At 48.3% G+C, this 19754-nt stretch overlaps 2 protein-coding genes across 2 annotated transcripts; one reads left to right on the top strand and one right to left on the bottom strand.

Annotated features, from left to right (window-relative positions):
* Positions 1 to 200: 200 nt before the first annotated feature.
* AGTR2 (angiotensin II receptor type 2) lies at positions 201 to 4686 on the bottom strand. The gene is made up of 2 exons (XM_045030210.1): positions 4393 to 4686; positions 201 to 1841 (listed from the first exon to the last, which is right to left on the bottom strand). The coding sequence occupies exon 2, from the start codon at positions 1827 to 1829 to the stop codon at positions 639 to 641; it is 1191 nt and encodes a 396-aa protein (XP_044886145.1). The 5' UTR covers positions 1830 to 1841; positions 4393 to 4686; the 3' UTR covers positions 201 to 638.
* On the top strand, positions 4623 to 19169 carry LOC123377517 (leucine-rich repeat-containing protein 4B-like). Its single transcript, XM_045030541.1, has 2 exons — positions 4623 to 4632; positions 18315 to 19169. The coding sequence occupies exon 2, from the start codon at positions 18510 to 18512 to the stop codon at positions 19167 to 19169; it is 660 nt and encodes a 219-aa protein (XP_044886476.1). The 5' UTR covers positions 4623 to 4632; positions 18315 to 18509.
* Positions 19170 to 19754: the final 585 nt, after the last annotated feature.

The following is a 19754-nucleotide window of genomic DNA, read 5'->3' as shown; positions in this document are numbered from 1 at the left end:
AGTTCTGGCTTGGGGACAGCATTCAAAAGGTTTTGGTTTTGATCCAATTTACTGTCTATTTGCTGCAATGGTCCCAGAACCAAACAAACAGGAAATAAGTCCAGTGTTTTCAAAACGTGTGGGGGAGGGTTCTTTCAGAATGCATAAAGAATCTGATCTCTTAATCAAATACTTTCACTAAATGAAAATCTTTTCTTACAAACAGGTACAGTAATATCTGTATTTTACTCATTTTATAATACGATTGACAGCTTTTTATCATGACAAACTCTTTCTTTCAGGAAGACATTTTAATGAGGGGGTGTAATATTCACATTTTTCTCTATTGCACAGTCTTTTAGTAGCATTATTTTTGGTCATCCTTTCCTATGTAGTATTAAACTGCATTCACGTGCCCCCAGCTACATACAATCTTATAATTTTAAAATGTCATGTATAGGTTTATTTTACATATATTACACCTTACGTAAAAATTCTACATTCATTGCTCTTTGCCAAAAGGCAGGTAAAGTAGATGACCAGGTACATTAAAATAAATTCTCCTTTGAACATTTTGTACCTGGAAAATGGAAGAAAAAAGAGGATAGTGTTGTGGCATTAATAGCATCCAGATGCCCCAAAGAAACCCTGTTTGCTACCTACAGTGTTGGTTTACAGTTCAGTCTTTCTTTGTCACAGCCCCCAGGGGTCTCGGCATCTTTAAGGTAACTCCCTTTTCTTGAAGAAGAGCTTTGTCTGGTGCTGTTAAACTGATAGACTCGCAGCTTAAACAGATGTTGGAGCTTCTCCTGGAACTGGTGTCCAATGAAACAGTACAACAAAGGGTTGATGCAGCTGTTTGCAAATCCCAGGCAGATTCCAAAAGGCAAAGTCGTGTCGATGACTGTTGTAATGTCACAGTTATCAATGATGTTCATCTGAGCCAGGGCATACAAAAAGGTTAAAATGTGGAATGGAAGCCAGCAGATTAAGAAAGCCACCACAACTGCAGCCACCAGTTTCAAGACTTTGTCTCTTTTTTGTTTGTTTTTCCTAAATTCCCGTGCTTTCATTAAGTGCATCCAGATCCATATGTAGCATGTAGCTATGACAATTAAAGGAATCAAAAAGCCAAGAGTGTTTTTCATTAAGGCTGTTCCAGCAGACCACTTTGCATACTTCTCATAAGGAAAAGCCATAATGCAAGCATTCACCCCCAAGCTTTCAATGAAGTACGTGTCACGGAAATAAAACGTTGGCAGGGAAGACAAACAAGCGAGGCCCCAGACAAGTAATGCTATCAGTGAAGCTTGTTGCAGTGTTCTCCTTTGAGATCGAATAGGATAGACAATAGCCCGGTACCGGTCCATGCTCATGCAGGTGATGAAAAATATACTTGCAAACATGTTCAGAGACAGAACGGAACTTGAAATTTTGCACATCACAGATCCAAAAAGCCAGTTGTATCCATAGGCATAATAGGCTGCCCAAAGGGGAAGTGTGGCTAGGCACAACAAATCGGCCATGGCCAGATTGAAAATGTAAATATTAGCAATGGTTTTCGGGCCGTGATGGCGGCAGAGTACCACGACCACCACACTGTTGCCAGCAAGTCCAAGGACAAAGATAACGCAGTAAAGCACCGGAATCAGTGTAAATTGATAGTCTGAATATAGAAGTGGACAGGGAGAGGGAGACATCTGCTCAGTTGATATGTTTGTAGTGGAGGAATGTACATCTTGAAGCGTTTCTTCCGTAGTGTTGAGCCTGGAGTAATTACTATACATCTTGGGTATTGGCAAGGAGATATTCACTGCTGGAAATTCTCGTGCTAGAGACACCTTTATCATCACATTGTTCACCTGCAGATATAAAACAAGTGTGAGAGTCAATCGTAGCCTACAAAATCACCTTTGCTATTCTCAGAACTTCTATTCCAATGACAGGGTACAATTAGCACCAAAGAGAGGTGATGGCACATCCTAATTAGGCCTAGCAAAGGGATGAGCATCTGGATTTTTTCTGAGATTCTGAGGAGGTTCTTGCTGTGGGCAGCAGAAGGGAAAGCCCATTGATTCAGGACAAGTCCCAGGCTGGGTTTCTCCTGATTCTCTTCTCCGTGGGCTCATCCTGTTTCCCATCTTTCTCACAGCTGACATAAAACAATCATTCTTTGCACGTCCATGCAAAGAGCTCACAGCGCTTTACAGACATTCATCTCACCTCCCAACCACCCCACAAGCGAGGCAAAGCTCCATTTCATGGAGTGGGCATGGAGAAGGCCACAAGGCTTGCAAATGTCACACAATGACTAGAACCCAGGTCTCCTGTCTCCCAGTGCTGTGTATTCACTGGAAGAGAAGAACATGTCAGGGAAGCAAGGGCCTGATCCTGCTCCCAATGAAGTCAGTGGAAGTTTAGTCATTGGAGTTTAGTGGGAGCAGGACTAGCCTTCAGTTCAGTAATACAACGCAGGAGCAGCCACAACACATAGCCATGAATACAGGAGTAAAAGACAGAGCTCAGTCACACATCTTTTGAGGACTTACTTCATGTGAAATTTCAATTCAACGTTCAGTGCATGTTCACAAGCACAGCATTAGTCACATTGTATATTGGAACTGGAAAAGGTTCAGAAAAGGGCAACAAAAATTATTACGGGTATGGAACGGCTTCCGTATGAGGAAAGATTAATAAGACTGGGACTTTTCAGCTTGGAAAAGAGACGACTAAGAGTGGGGATCTGATTCAGGTCTATAAAATCATGACTGGTGTGGAGAAAGTAAATAAGGAAGTGTTATTTACTCCTTCTCATAACAGAAGAACTAGGGGTCACCAAATGAAATTAATAGGCAGCAGGTTTAAAACAAACACAAGGAAGTATTTCTTCACACAACACACAGTCAGTCTGTGGAACTCCTTGCCAGAGGATGTTGTGTATAACAGGGTTCAAAAAAGAACTAGATACATTTATAAAGGACAGGTCCATCAATGGCTATTAGCCAGGATGGGTAGGGACAGTGTCCCTAGAAACTGTTTGCCAGAATCTGGGAAGGAGCAATAGGGGATGGATCACTTGGTGATTCCCTGTTCTGTTCATTCCCTCAGGGGCACCTGGCATTGGCCACTGTCGGAAGACAGGACACTGGGCTAGATGGTCCTCTGGTCTGACCCAATCTGGCCGTTCTTATCACAAAGGCCCAGCCGGCCAATCACAAGATGGGTTTGGGAAATTAGTGCCCACATCTCTACTCTGTACAATACAATTAATCCAGCTAGGGAGCAATAGGCCACTACTGTTGCTGCTGTTATACTGTTATGGAAACACCTCTGACTGCCTCCCCAAAGCTTTGGTGACCAATGATATTCTGTTAAATGCTAGGAGTATCGTACAGAAACAGTCTGTTAATTGGGTTAGATGGATTTTTGGTCTGACCCAGTATGGCCTTTCTTATGTTCTCATATTCTTATGTAAGAGTTTAATCAATAAAAAGGATGTCATTTTGACATTCCAATATGTGTCATTATGTAAGATAAAACAACACTTGCTGTTTGTTTAAATACTCATGGAACCATTTATATTTATGCTACTAAAAATCCTTGCACGGTATAAATGCCGCCATTTCAGACCTAGCCAAGGTCTCGGTAAGACACGGGGAGTTTTGACCGGGTAAGGACTGCAGGATCTAGCTCACTGAGATCTAACAATGTTGTTTTATTTAACAAAGGGTGAATGACAGCCTCAAAAAGTCTCAATATTTTCTATCATTTTAACAACTTTAGACAATTCTTCTCATGCATGATCCTGTATGGTTTGCACGAAATATTTTAATACTACAGTAAATAATACACTGCCTAGAAAAATCTGGTTAAATGAACTTTTAAATACACGGTTATCATAATGTAATAAGAATTAAATTGGCTGCAGATGGATGTATCCTAATTAAGTGAAGAAGCACTAATGTAAGTCACACACACTGGATCTTAAACTCAGTTTACTGTTAATTAAACAGTTCCTCCACCATGGGGAGGGATTTGGTTTGGTTTTTGTTTTTAATTGTATAGATCACCTTTTTCTCGTGCCTACTCTATCTTGAAACCTTTTGAAGTGTTGGAAATAGAGCCATGAAGTCTTATCTGTTTGATTTACTCTCAGTAGGACTGTTTTATGTTTACTTGTAGATAAATTATCATGAACTAGCACCAGCTGTTTCTACATGCTCAGCTGTCTGCACTTAAATGATTCATTTCAGATTTTTTATTTTCATTTTATTTTATTTTTTGTAAAGTATTGTACTTATATTTGCTATGCTTCCACTTAAAGCAGCATGACACATTGCCTCATGGTAGGTAAAGCAATATATCGTAAACAAAATTTTAACAGTAGATAAACAAGAAGTGACTTCCACTTACCTTAAAAGTGTCGGAATTCAAGCTGGAGATGGATATAGAATAACATGGTCCCTTATTCCACTTTCCTTCTAGCAGGCAACATCTCCAGCTCTCTGCTTTCTTTCTGATACGTTCTGTTGTCTCCACCAGGAAACTTTAACCTACATAACTCCAGGACTGAAATATGAATGCTTGCCAGTTTGTTGATTTTTTTTTTTTTTTGGCAGCAAAACTGATTGAGAATCCCCCATCCAAGATCATGTGAGTACACGAAGAGGAGAGAAACAAGAACAAAATGAAATTTGCATAAGCATATTGAGCTGTTTTGCTAACATAGATAGTGGGTGCCTTATACTAGGGACGTACACACACACACACACACACACACACACACTCTGTAGTTAATGGTTTTCAGGGGGAAAATCCCACTTTCTTTAAAGGATTCTCAGTCTTTGACAACAAATTCCAGAGAGCAGTAGATGTTTGTGCTTATTAAAGGAACAACAGGAAATTCAACAAAGGGAGTAAAATGTGCAGAAGATAATGTAGACTGTGGGAAGCAGGAGGGGAAACTGAGGTGAGCTCACAGTGGGAAAATATTTAATTTGTAAGTGAAGGAAAAACTCAGAGGGCTGCTGCCTTCCGATGCACAATATGGACATACATTACCTAGAGGTCTTAAACCAGGTACATTGCTTGCGAGATGATGCACAAGAGTTTAAGTTTGCAGCAGAGCAAATCCCAGAGCAGAGAGAAGAATCGTGCTTCGAGGTAAAGCAACAACAAGCCCATTGTTTAAAAGCACGGCAGAGCTGTAGCCTGCACGTTCAAACCCAGATACAACTCACAGCAAATTGTGTACATGAATGTGCTTCCCCCTCATTCCCATTTCATGCTTCTTTTCCTTGCACGTTATTTAGTTGAAGACGCTCGTGCAAGCTAAACATTCACAAGCGCTGTAAACATTTTGTCCTGTTGTTAGAAGTCAGCTTCCCTCTGCCGCCCCAAACATCTCTGCTGGGGCCATGTGCCCGCTCCTCCCAACGAGGAGGGACCCTGGCCATGCAGACAGTGCCCCAGGCCAAAGCTGGACACTGCCTTTAAAAATGCCCAGAGGGCAGAAAGCTCTTCTCTGCCTCAACTGCTCAACGCTACCCCCGCTGCAGCTTCCCTCATTGCGCGTGGCCTGCACGACAGAGCCCCCACCCCCAGCAGTTCTACGTGCCTCTTGCAGCTCCGCATAGACCACTGGCTCTGGAGCACCGGCTCCCTCAGACATGCCCAGGCCCCAGGGCCAGCAGCCCACGACAGTCTTTGAAACCGGGGTGGCAGAAGGTCCAGGCTGCCCTGCAGATCCCACCCACTGCCTGCCACGACCTGGGCAGACTCGGCCCGGCAGCAGTAACAATCCAATACCACCCCAGAGAAGCTGGCGCTCGGGGGGCTGCTGCAGGGAGCTGCCCCCGTTCTGGTGACTTTGGGGTTATTGAGACTCGGGGCTGTTCTTGGGGAGTTAGCCCCTTCTCTACGCGCGTACGTGATCCACACACCTCACGGCCATTACTGTGGTCACCTGGCAGGCAGGGCAGCGCTCCTGTCCCATCCCACGGCACCAGAGCCAGACCTGCCTCAGGCCCACACACGGCCTGGTTCTAGTGCCCTGCCTGCTGGATCAGCCTCTCTTGCTAGCACCAGATCACCAAACGAGCTGGTGGGAAGGGCCCTCTGCTGTTCCCTCCCAGCCTAACCCGGGGTGGAGACGTAGCACTTTTGAAGACGTTTTCATCAGAAAGGGGAGAGAGAGTCTCTCACACTCCATTGCCTGGCTAGGGCACTGGCTGGGACTGGAAGAGCCAGAGTCGAGTCCCTGCTCGCCTAATTCAGAGCCAGCTCACTCCAAATCAGGGACTCGAACCTGGTCTTCCACATGCCTGGGGAGTGCTCTGGCCAGCAGGATGGACACAGCCACCCCCCCCTTCCCAAGTCACCAGCTCCACTATCCATCCGAAAACGGACATTGACACCAGTCCAGCCTGGGGAAGAGGGTTGAAACTTTCTGGTTTTGCTCCAGCATGGAACAAACACAAAAGACTTTGACTGTTGCCACGCAACTGAACTGCCATCGTGGGCTCAGCTCTGACCCTCTACCCACGTGTCACACGCCAGCCTAGTGCCTTAACACAACAGCGTCCAGGCTTTCTGCTGCAGGGGAAGCCAGTGAGGGTCAGCGCTCGTAGAGCAGAGGCCAGGCCGGAGCAGAGGCCAGGCCGGAGCAAGCTGTGTGAGAGGGAAGGGAAGGAGATTCTCCTGCCAACCCAGATGGGACTGGGCTCTGCCACTTGTAACAGATTAACCACAAACCTGCGCACACATCCCCAGCGGGGCCTGGATCCAGGGTGCCCTGGGCAGCAGAGGGTGCAGAAGTGTAGGCCCGTTCACGCCACGACTGCTCCCTGTGTAGGGGTTGGACACTTTGTTCGCCGAGTACAGAAAGGAGAGGGAGGCAGCTGGTGATGAGATACAAGTGTCTACGCTGGCCTGCCCTCCTCCAGCCCCGAATGCTTTGAGCAGCCAGCAGGACATTGGCTTTATTCTCATCATGCCTAAGCACTACCCAGAGCCAGGCCAGCCAGGTGCCTTCCCCGGCAGGACCATGAGCAACAGCCCAGATTGCGAGGAACAATCCGTAGGGGGAAATGGCCTGCCAGGATCTGAGTTTCATAAGCTGTGTGCGGAGCAGAGTTTGCAGTGCTTCATGCGCAGCATTACTGGCCGCTCGGCTGGATGACTCACAGCCCTCAGGAAAACAGACCATCTATGCCAGCGGTTCTCAAACTGGGATCCGCAGAGAGGGGGTCCGTGAGTCATGTCTTGGACTGCCAGCCCCACTGATCAACTCCTGGCCCTCCCACCACATGTCTCCTGCATGCAGGGAATAGCTGTTCAGCGGCATGCAGGAGGAGCGTGCTCGGGGAAAGGGGTGCAAAGAGGTGGAGAAGAGGAGGGGCAGGGGTGGGGCTTTGGGGGAAGGGTCTGGGGATGAGTGGGGGTTGAGCACCTCTGGGGAAAATGAGAAGCTGGCTTGGGGGGGTCCATGAACATTTTTAAATCAAAATGTGGGTCCTTGGTTTGCTAAAGTTTGAGAACCGCTGATCTATGCAATAGCCACTAAGAGCTGGAGCCCCGGGCTCCAGTCCAGGGGACCCAGGGCTTTCCTCCCTTCTGTGGGGGTAGCTGAATAGGGCAAACGGTCTCTCCAGTGCACACTCCCTTAGAGAGCAGGGAAGCCCCTTGAGCCAAGCGACATGGAAGGACCTGTTCAAGAGAACAGGGGAGGGAGACACCACACCACGCTCCCCTGAGGGCAGGGTGAACATCTGCTCGGAAATCCCGCTAATGCTGTGAAAACCCGTCTGCAGAGACTCTTGGGGCTCAGTGCGCCCTGCAGACTCACCTACCCTCTCACTCCAAGTGGAGCTGTGGCCAAGGAGAACACGTGTGAATGGGGAGGATTTTGCTGCACCTGATCAGCCACTACACAAAGGTCTCAGTTTCCAGTGCTGGCTCCTTGCACAAACATCCCATTCCCTAGAAAGCAAATCAACTACACTGCTCGGCAGACTTGCTTTTGTTCAACATGTCGTAAAACCTGGCCCTTACCGCACAAACCAACATGATTGAAAAGCAGAGAAACTCCCCTATTCCCTCTTTTCACTGCAGCGTACCTAAGCCAGCGCTTCATGGACAGAACAACCGAACAGACGTGCCCAGGATTTAAAATCTACTGATACAACTGTGACGCTGCTCTGGGGATCAACGTATGAAATGAAAACAGTCGAGTGTCCCAGGGAAACCATATGCCAAGGGCAGATAAACAGCACAGCTGCAATCCTGAATCCAGAGCAGCACACGCATCCTTCAGGAAGGACGATGTAGAATTCACCCTCCCTCCAGGGTAGCTCCCCCGCCCACACATCTCCACTAGCACAGAACCCGCGCTAAGATTTGTGGGCAGAAATTCGAATCAGAGTCAGCTGAAAAATGGTATGTGGGGGTGGGGGCAAAAAAAATTACCTTGTTCTCTTGAAATTCTTCATGGGAAGTTTCAACGTTTTTCAGTGATTGATGAAAAACAATTATAGTTTTCAAAACAAAAAAATAAACCTGTTCTCATTTTCAATTCAGTTCGGGGAGTTTTCCACCTCCCCCTTCTTTCTCTTTAGCCACTGGAAAAGATCAGGGGAGAAGGGGTAGAAACAAAATCAACAAAATAAAAAAAAAAGTTAAAAAAAAATCTGAAAAAAAATTTAAAACAGAAAATTTTCCACAATTTTTTTAGAAGGCGCCATGTAATTAGAAACCACTGAAAATGAAAACGTTCACCTCGCTCATATCATGATGCTCCAGCACTACAAGGAGGAAGGTCACTTTTGAACACCGTAATGAGGGTTATTTTTCGCTAGGCGCGCCGTGCTCTCTGTTGGATAATTAGCACTGAACACCTCCATAAAGAGCGCCTGGCACATGCGCACAACACAAACCCAACTCTTTTCAGAGCTGCAGCTGACACCATGTCCCTCGCACACAGGAGAAAAATTGCACGTTTTCACAAGCCCACATCATTGATCGATAGCCCTGTGCTCATGTGCTCCCGGGCGGGAGTTGAGAGAACGTCGCCCTGCAGCCGTAATTCTTGCTGCCAGCTGCACTGTACATAACCACTTCTGACAGCGCCTTTGCCCTGCTTGTTCAAACAGCTGATAGGCTTTGTAACGAAGAAAAAACATCAGTAGCATGTGAAAGTTTATTTTGCATGATGCTGAGACCAAATGATTGTTTAGCTTGAAATATAAACAGTGTTTTCTTCTCCAGATCCTTTTCCGTTCCTCGTGGATACTTGCTCTATCTGCCCTACCAATACCCCTGGGAACGCCTAAAACCTCACCACTGGCTTGTCTCAGAATAGGTCAGCCTGGCACTCTGAGGCGTGATCGCAGCAGGGTTAAAAAGAGAAGCATAGACGCAGCAGCACAGGCGAGCAATGGGATGATGTACCCAAGGTCCCCGGCGCACTTGTACGGCCCACAGGGAAGCCAACGTCTCAGCATCTAGGCTGCTGTTTGTTGCCATGCTAGAACGGGGAAAGCCATGGTAGCTACGTCCACCCATGCTGGGATCGTCCCTCAGATCACAGGCAGACGTACCCTTAGTAGCAGAGGGATAGGCCCAAACCTGGCATGGCCTCTGGCTCCAGCTCCAGGCGAAAACATGACCAGGCGGGTCTTTGCACACCAGCCACACTCCTCACACACCCGTTCCACAGAGATCTCTGGAGCTGGGCTGGTGGGTCACCTAAGGAGGAGGGGCTTGGCAGTGTACTCCCCCTTTCTCTAGACTCCCCAGAGAGAACCCACAGGAATCCGGGCCCACAGGGTGGGAGCAGGTGGGGGCAGGGAGACCGGCTGATTTCCACTGAGCACTTTCTTCAAACCCTCCTGGTGCAAATCCCAGGGTGAAACGGCCCTTACCCACTAGATCAGGAACCATGCTTTTGAGGGGCACCAGAAGCCAGGAAGACCAGGCTGATGCATGGCGGCAAATGGATCTTTTCCTCTCAGACAAATGACAGGCAACCTGCAGATTTTTGGGGACGGGGAAAGGGGCAAGGCCACCCAGCCCTGCTGATGGACAGATGAGTAGGAAGCACCTTCTGTTTCAGCCCCCTTACCTGAAGCTAACCCAGCTCGAAGCCTGCACTGGACATGTACACGTGCATGTCAACGGAAGGCTGGGCCCTGCACGCCTATCTGTGCTCATCTTGAGCCGAGGCTCATCTTGCTCACATCCGGCCCAAACGTTCAACTGGTTGGTTAGAAAATTACTACAGTAAAAAAAAAAAAGCTGATTAAGGAGAGTAAATCTGAACCCATAATTCATCATATTGTTTTTGTAAATTAATAAATGTACATTAAACAGTTTGTGTCTGGGGTTTCACAGGGAAGCTGATAACTGCTGCTTTCCCAGCCCTCGCCTGGAATATTCCAAACAATGTAATATTTCAAAAATGTTCTAGCAGCTTGTCAAGTCGTACTCTTGAGGTTAAAACCTCCTTGGCCTGCCAAATTCCTCTGTGCAGCTCCAGATGCACAAGGCATTTGTGGATTTAATTTGTTTCTTTTAGGAAAAACATGGGGAAAACTCATGTAAATTTTCTCCCCAAGAAACTGCATCAAATGTAGGTCAGTAACCCACAGTAGAGTCCCACTCCGGATGGACTTAGAACAGGATGCCCTAAGTCGGAGAGCAAGGTCTGCCTCGGCCACATGCCAGGAGCCCCAGGGACTTGCCGAGAGCACATGCACTTTTGAAACAGAACATGCCTTTATTTTTCGCTGGCTTGCGGCCACTTCGCACATTCACCTTGAGAGTGACCTGCCCGCAGCTGCTTTCTCACAACGCTTCATACAAACAGAATGAGACACTCCAGGAAAGGTTTGGGGATTTTTAACATGCAGCCATCAGTGAAACATTGTGGGCACTCATCTATCCCCTCCACTGTCCAAAGGCACTTCCTGTGGAAAGGCCTGGCCTCCAGAGTCTCTTTGGAGGATGGGGCGGGCTGCGGTAAGCCAGTGTTCTGGATGACTACCCATGTTCTGCTTGGGCCCATCATCTCTGGTCCTGGCTTTGCATGGGAAGGTCTCCATGCTCTCCTCTCTCTGGAATGGCACTGCTGGTCCTTATGGTGGAAATACAGACCAAGAAGCCCTATGATAATACAAATCAAACAACACTAGTAAGACTTCACTGTTCCTGCAGTCAAATAGAAAAGGTACCAAAATTATCCTAGCTCCATCTCTCCTCATTTAGAGGTAAGAAATAAGGTTTGCTGCATTTATAGCTCATTGGACCCACAAGGCACAACAATCTCACCAAACACTAGGAAAAATAGCTGATGCTAATAGTACGAGAGAGAGACCAGGAGAAAGTTTGGCACAATGGAATGAAACCATCCGGGGCAGTCGCATTGAAACCAGACACTCCTCCATGGCCGCATTCTCACCTCTAATACCGTCCAACAGCAAAACCTAAACAGGACAGGAAAATTAGAAACATGACCAAAGAGGTGGATCATGGCTTGGGTAAAATACTAAGCAGGACATTGGACATCTCCAGCTCCATAAAGCCTCTGCAGTGGGTCTGCTAGGAAATAAATCCCAGGGAGCAGCCAAATCCCTGCCGGAAGAATGGTCAAAACAGGAATTTAGCCTGTGCATGGGCCTGAGACATGGTAACAAATGAACTCGAAAGGCTCAGACGTCCCATGCGAAGTGGAATGGCGAGGTGTCTGAGCCAAACACTCGGTGTATGTACTCTAGGAAACATTCATACCAGAAGCAGCAATGGGACAAAAGAAATCATCCCTGCGAAACACTAAGATCTATGGCCCTCATGTGTCATGGTGGAAACAAAATGAAAGGCAGTACATCAGCAGTAACCAAAATCAGGAGCGTGAGCAGAAGGTGACCCTTCGACTGGAAATTCCTCATGGCAGGAACCTCGTCTTCGACCTGTCTGTAAAGCCCCCAAGCCCCCCACCCCACACACACACTTATGGCACTATGTAAATAATAGAGTTACCGTCAAGTTGGGCAGCCTTCATTTCCTGGGGCTTTCACAAAAACAAGCCCTCTCTAGGTACATTACACTGTGTGAACATCGAGTGCCTGAGAAGCAGAGTGCGGGTTGCGTGGAACTAACTGGAAATGCAGCTAAATCAAGCAACATTTGGCGTAACGGCAACATGCATTTTTGTCACAGCTAGTGCGAAGCGTAGGCAACTTTGCATGTCGTGAGGCCACACGGGGCCAACCTGCAATCATCAAAAAATGGTTCTGCATGATGCAGCATCTTGCAGGGGCTGCCTGTCTCCCAACAGTGCTGTCACCATTGCATGCATCTGGAAGTTATAAAAGGGCTATAAACAGACAAGGAAATGAAGCCATAACAAGATATAAATATGATATTTATGATATCCAAAACCTCTGTGTGTTTAAAGAACATTTTGAATCAACAGTATATTCCTCAGCCCCACATGGTTCTATTTTCCCACTACGCTTTTAGTCCCACTAGGAAATACCTGGCAATAAAAAAAAATTCTAAGAGCGGTATAAATTTTGATATCTAAAAATTTCCATTAAGAAATTAACTGCAAAATAGGCAGCATGAAAGGGAAGAGAGCGGAGTTGAAATCAGGACCCTGAGAATGGCTATGTCATGATGCCCAGAAGATGCGTGGTTGAGGACTGGATAGCCCTCCCATGGGCAGAGCTGCTGGACTCACGAAAACAAGCACAGAGCACTTGTAAATAAGACAGGGAGCACATCAGCTGATCTACCTTGTTCACTAGGAGCTAGCTACAAAAAGTAAACAAGAACAGAAACAGAACATCCCTGGCTGGAAAACCAAAGCAGCTTGCCAGCCTGCTTCGAGAAGGGTAACCCTGCCCACCTGGGGAGGCCCACACAAGGTCTCAAAAGTACCAGATGGTTGCAGTTCTGCTGACCTAGGTCAGGGAGAAGCCAGAGGCAGGGCCGGCTCCAGACCCCAGCGTGCCAAGTGTGTGCTTCGGGCAGCGTGCCACAGGAGGGCGGCAGGCGGCTCCGGTGGACCTCCCGCAGGCATGCCTGCGGAGGGTCCGCTGGTCCCGCGGCTCCGGTGGAGCATCTGCAGGCGTGCCTGCGGGAGGTCCACCGGAGCCGCGGGAGCAGCGGACCCTCCGCAGGCACGTCTGCAGGAGGTCCACCGGAGCCGCAGGACCGGCGACCGGCAGAGCACCCCCCGCGGCGTGCTGCCCTGCTTGGGGCGGCGCAATTCCTAGAGCCGCCCCTGGCCAGAGGGACACTGTCCGGGGAATTGTGCACGACACAACGTGCTGCGGTTGCACAGTGTGTGTCGGCACACGGGGCTGGGAAGAAGGAATGTGTTTGGATTGGTGCTGTTAGAATGCACTAGCCAATACTCCAGACACGGGCACGGATGCAAACAGCCAGTAAGGTCTAGCTAATGGCCCCAGAGTGCATGTTTCTGTGCTCTGTTTGGGGGAGGGGGGCAGGTTCCATCCCCCACCCCTCAGGGAAGTCTCCTGCACAGAGCCAGAGCCTTCAGGTTTGGGGCTGAAAAATCAGCATTTGGCCTCTAGGAGGGACATTTGCAAAAGTGCCACATGTCCTCCTAATGAAACAAATGGTGTTGTTTCCAGCTGGGCGGTGGAGGCCATTACCCAATGCTGCAATCCCAGCCAAGCTTCCAGAGAAGAGTTGTTCTTATGGGGCTTTTGTTCAAACTCTGAAAGGAAAAAAAACAAACTCAAGCTGCAGCAAACAAAGGGATCAAATGAAGAGGGAGCCTTCTAATCTGCCGCTGCTACAATAACACAATGCATTGGTAATGAGATTCATCTCGCTCTCACTCGAGTTCAGGCATAGCGTGCATTGTATGTCTTCTGCTGCTTTGCAGACACAGCTGGCAAGCCCGAGCGGGAGCGAGACCATTGTGAGAGATGCAGGGAAGAGGGAGGAATGGAAGGAAACCAAAATCTGGAGAATATAGAAAGGAAAAGCTGAGACAAGAAGGGGTTGAAAACAGACAGAAAAATGAATGTCAAAGGGGAAAAAAGCATAAAGGAACAGAGACACTGAGGGAGAAGGTGCTTTTAAAAAGACATGATTAAAACTAGTGAATTCCAGTATAGGGAAGAAGAAAAAAACCCTGGAATCATTAAAAATTAAAGAGCAGGGATTGTGTCACTGGTTATTTTGTTACCATGTCAGCTGCGATCAGTTGTCTAGTCAACTTGGCGTCGTAAGCTAAACAATCAGATCTCTCACTGCCCGCCATCAGTTGCCAGAGATATGATAATCAGTCCCCAGAGGCCTCTCAGATATTCACTGCGACTCAGATAAATTCTCCACTCTGGGGCGGGTGGAGTCTGACAATGGGTCTGCACTGTAGCAGGCGCCCCCACTCTCCTTCTGAATCCCCCAAGCACATTGGTCAGCAATGCACACCAGTTCTTTCTAACGGCAGCCCAGTGTTTCCCTATTAAATACTGTATTGCGGGAGCAAGGCGGGACTGGAGACTTCCCTGGGGGGATATGGGTACAGATGTCCTCTGAGATTGGAGGCTGGGTCATGCCAACTGAGACCATCCCCTGCCCCAAGTACTATATTCGGAGCTGGGCCAACACCCCAGACCTGAGACATGGGTCTGGATCCAGATTTTGGATGTGCCTCAGAGTGCAGAACAGCCGGGATCCCACGTTCTCGTTCAGTCCATTACAGAGACTCGGGTTTGGGTCGAAAGTTCAAGCAGGCCCCAAAGCTCGGGAATGCTCAGGTCGCAGGCTGGCTCATGAACAGCTTTATAAGACTGCAGTGAGCATACCCCATTACCTCGAAGGAGAAAACCACTACAGGAGAAGCCAGAGTACTAGGTCCATACCCAGGCCTTTCGCCGGGACTTTTGCTTAGCCTTTTTGGGTAGGCCTAGCACATATGCCATGGCCACTAACCAGACCAATTCTGGTCCACCAGGACTCCACCATAATGCACATTGCTGGTCTCAGGACTTGGCGGGGAGAGGGGTCCGTGAGGCAATCCCCCCAAAGTGAACTCACTCCTTTTACATGAGCATTGGGGGCAGGGGGTGATCATTTGAACCCTCCAAACCCTAACAGCCTTCTCTGCAGAAGTGGAGTCCAGTTGCTTGTTCCTTTTTTTTTTAAAAAAAGTTGTGTCTTCACAGCAGTCTTCACAGGGAAAAGAGCCAGAAACACCTTCGGAGTTTTAAATAACAGTTGAGGTTCATCTTTCCATTCTAGCTCCAGGATCAAAACCAAAGGGCGTGAGGACGTGACCCCAGAAGCAGCTCTGGCTGCTTGTCTGAAACCTTCTCTTGTACTGGAGAGGATTAACACTGGGATAAAGGCAACATGCTGCTTGCAAGGTTTCTGTGCTTCTCCCCTATATTGATGATTTACCATTTACATTCCAATTAGAGTGAGACAAAATTTCAAACAAAAATGCAGATTCTGGTCAACTGAAATATTTAGTGAATTTGTGTCAAACTTCACGAATTGTTTTGGTAAAAAAAATATGGAAAAAAAATCCAAAAGGTCTAAGTGATTTGTTTTAACAATTTTTAAATTAAACATTTCAAACTTTTCAATTAGAAATGACTCTTCATTTCAAATTTTACTTCAATTTTATTTCCAAAATTTGTAAAAAAGTTAAAGAAAAAACCCTCAGAAACAAAAATGTCTTGTGACAGGTCCAAAGAAATGTGGTGTTCAACCTGAAATGATTCTCCCCCTTCCCCCATTTTTCGGTTCAGTCACTGAACCAAAGAATTCGTCATTCTCCGAGCTTTAATTCCAATAGCACCCCTGGGCACCATCTGAACACATAGGGAGAAATAGTCCCTTTGCACTGTACAGTGTAAACTTACACCCTAAGGCCCTAGTCTTGCAGTGAGATCATGGAAATGAACTCTTACACCCATGCAGAGCCCAGCTGAAGTCACGGGAGGATCCACTGCCATGTTGCTCATTGCAAAGTCTAATCTGTGGACAGCTTATGTGAGGCTGGGCCGGGCAGTGGAGAACGGGTGCCAGAGTCGAGTCCCAAGAAGCGTGCATCTGTTTTTGCTCAAATGAAAAGCCAATCAGTCAGGCCTTATCTCAAGCAGTCACTGTGTCAGGATCATTTCACATTCGAGTGCATTCCAGGCTGCCAAAAGCATCCATCGCTCTGACACAAGCCGGCCTGCCAGCTGAATCAGAGTCAAACTGAGGCTGAGGAAAACGGCCGAGAGAAGTAAAATGTGATTGTCAGCACAGTGCGGTGCACAGGCAGTGGTGCCCCTGAACTAGCCGTAGACGAGAGCATGAGCCCAGCGGCTGAGCGTCTCGGGGGCAGATGGGCTGTGGTTTCGTTTCCCATTGGCCGGGTATCAGCGTGAGTGCCAGGCACTTCCTTCCCCAGGGCTGGCGGGGGGAGAAAAAGTCTAGTTGAATTAGACCATTTAATTCATCCTGCCTTCTGCAGCACTTACAGCCACTCCGCACAAATGCTGCCTTGGCTCATTCCCGGGGGGCCTCGCCTGCTCCCCAGTTACTATGGCTCCCCCACCTTAGCAAACAGTTGGCACCGATGCTATTTGAAAGCAGTTCCTGTTAGCACGGCCATGGCCCCCCACCCCGGAATGCCCTATTGCCCACTGGGGACGGCATCCACCCGGTCTGCTGCATTCAGGGCAAGGACTTGCTGCTGGGCCTCCCACATCCCCAGGGAGTGCCCTCCCCACTGGGCTAGTGGCCATTCTGGGGTGGGGTCTCTCTCTCTCTGCCCCAAGGAATGTTTAATCCTTTAGACCCAGTGGAACAGCTCCAGCCGGAGAGGCTGGCCGAGGGAGAGCCCGGCTCGGAGGAAGGTTTGGTTGTCACTGATACGTTGCGGCACAAAGTTTTGGTTTCACCTAATCTGCATTTGCTGATGACAATTTTCCCTACTCCTCTACTGTCAACAGTGCACGGCAGTGCCAGGCCAGTTCCGGTCGCCTGCCCCCCCCTTTCCCTGCACCTCTCCACTGCACCCCGTTGCGATGCCAGCCAGGACCGGAGATCGGGGTTTCAGTCAGAGCATTGTGGCCAGTCACCCCTTCAGGGAGCGCTTGGTGATCTGCCCCGTTCACATACCCACTTCCACAGGCCAGGAACTGCAGCAGCATCTACTTCCCCGGACCATCCCCTCCCAGCGGTGCACTTGCTGCTGGACGGCAGCAATCCAGCCGCATGGCCAGAGGTGTATCAGGGCCTCGCTGCGCAGCACCTGGGGCAAGTGCTGTGCGTGGATGTGGCACTCCAGTTTGACAAGGAGCTGCCTGGGGGGGGGGCTGCACTCGGGGGCTGTCTGCATCCCACACTTATCCTGTATCCGCATTTCTCCAGGCCTGAAGTGCCCTCAGCTTTTGCCTGTTGACAACTGGCACTTCAGTGAAATTGCCAAGCCGGGTCTGAGAGCGTGGAACATCCTGCTGTGAGAGAGGCCTGGGCACCGGGAAGTGGCAGGTTTTGCAGAGCAGATTCTGTAGCAAAGCTTGTTGGTCCCTGTTACCATTAGAGAGAGGGGCAGGGAAACCAGCCCTGTGTCTGAACGCAGCGCATGGCGGAGGGACGTTCCTGTTTCCCAGCAGTATTCTGTACAAAACAAACACCAAAGCAGCTTTTGTCTGCGTAAGAACTTGATCCCCACTGGGCTGCAGCCTCGTAAGCTGCCTGATTTAATTTCACCGGTGATCAGAACACGGCCTAATTAGCCTTGCAGTGTTTGCTCGTCACTTCTCCGGAAGGGCTGTGCTCTTTTCTCCCACCCTCGCTTTAGTAACTACGCAAAAGTTGCTGTGGGGTTGGGGTTCTGACGGGTCATGTTCTTTCTTACTCTCTCTCTGTTTACCTGTGCAGCGAGGATTGGCCTGGGTGGGAGTGTGGCTGCATGCCCTAGCGTGTGCAAGTGCTCTCCTGAGGACACCATACGCTGTAACAAAGCCGGACTGAGAACTCCTCCTGCAGAAATAGCAGCATCTGCCGTTTCTTTAAACCTGTCTAACAATTTGTTAAGGATTCTTACTGCCAACACATTCCGAAATCTGACTTTCCTCCGCAGCCTCTGGCTGGATCGCAATAACCTCACCTTCCTGTACCCAGGAACCTTTAGTGCTCTCAGCAATTTACGGGAGCTGGATCTCGGCTGGAATCCACGTTTGACACACCTGCATGCTAATACTTTCAGGGGACTCTCCAACCTCCTCAGCCTGGATTTATCCAGCTGTAACATCTTCGAAATCCACCCGCTGGTGTTTTCGTATTTGCTCTCTTTACAGGTGCTTGACCTAACATCCAACAACCTGCGTTACGTCCCGCAAGCCTTCAGAAGCCTGGCCAGCCTCACGAGACTGTCTCTGGAAAGAAACCACATCGAAGCCATAGGCCGAGATTCTCTGAAGGATCTGAAAGCCCTGTACGAGCTGAACCTCCGGAAGAATCGGATCTGGACGATTCAGAACGATGCCTTCGCAATGCTAAACAGGCTGGGGGTGTTAGATTTAGGACACAACCATATAGCTGATTTGCCTAATCAGCTTTTCAGTGGTCTGATCCAGCTCAAGACCATGCATCTTGAAGCCAACAGAATCACCAGAATCAACTGCTCTTTCAACAGCCTGCTTAACCTGAGAAAGCTGTACCTGAACAACAACCACATCTCATCCATTTCCCACGCTGCCTTCTCCAATTTAAAGAAACTGCAATTCCTTCACTTGAACAAAAACAATTTAAGTTCCCTTCCCAAGCACTTGTTCGCAGAGCTGCCGAAACTGAAATACGTGTTTCTATCCCACAACCCCTGGGACTGCGACTGCAAAATGCTTTGGTTCCCCACCTGGATAGCAACATACAAAGGGGCAGTTGAGGGGATGCAATGTGCCTTTCCAGTGCTTCACAACCAAACCCTGCTTGACGCCTTCACTCACGGCAAATTAATCAACTGCTCAATACCACCTGGGCTGGCAAGTGCAGACAAGTGTGAAGAGAGCGATGCCAACACTGCTGCCATGCCACATGCTATTTCTGACAAATTACTTTGGATCACACTCGCGTGGTGTGCTTGGCATTTGGCAGAGACACTGGACAAATCATTTTCTGGACTTGGATCAGATGTATCAGCATTTTTTCTGTAATCTGTTTATAAAAAAAAGTGAACAATGGATTTAGTTGCAGGAATGTGCTGAGATTTTGTAAATGAATAAACTATTGACAAACAGCGTTTACATCTTGCTATTGGCACTGCAAAACTAATTAACACAATGACTATGGTAACAGGATTCTAATAGGATTGCAGCATTCCTGAGGGTGAAAAGGTCAGGTTATCAAATTCTATGCCAGGGCTCGGGCTGTTAATCTGTATTAACGCTGCAGTGCATGAGTGAAGGGAAAGACTGCTCCAGGCAGCACTATCCTTCACATGAGACAAAACCAAGGTCCCTTTCGCTTGTTTCTTGTTGGCATCCAGGTGAAAGCTGAAGATCCTACTTTTTGGTCGGTTTTCCCTACTTACAAAAAGGTTCTCATGTCCTTGTCTGTGTGAGCTGCTGTTAAATGTAGAGTCTCTTCACCACCAGCCTGTGCTATGTCACTTTGCACAATGCTTTGAGATGCCCTGAGTCTGAGCATTCCTATATATAGCTCAAGCTCTAGTCTCTTTAGTTTAGAGTTAATCCGGTTAACACAGGCTTTCCTGGGGATACAGAATGTCGTCCTGTGCC

Source organism: Mauremys mutica, chromosome 9, assembly GCF_020497125.1.
Source record: "Mauremys mutica isolate MM-2020 ecotype Southern chromosome 9, ASM2049712v1, whole genome shotgun sequence".
NCBI classification, from domain to species: domain Eukaryota; kingdom Metazoa; phylum Chordata; order Testudines; family Geoemydidae; genus Mauremys; species Mauremys mutica.
The sequence above is the reverse complement of the archived record's forward strand: the minus strand, read 5'-3'. Positions and strand labels throughout refer to the sequence as shown.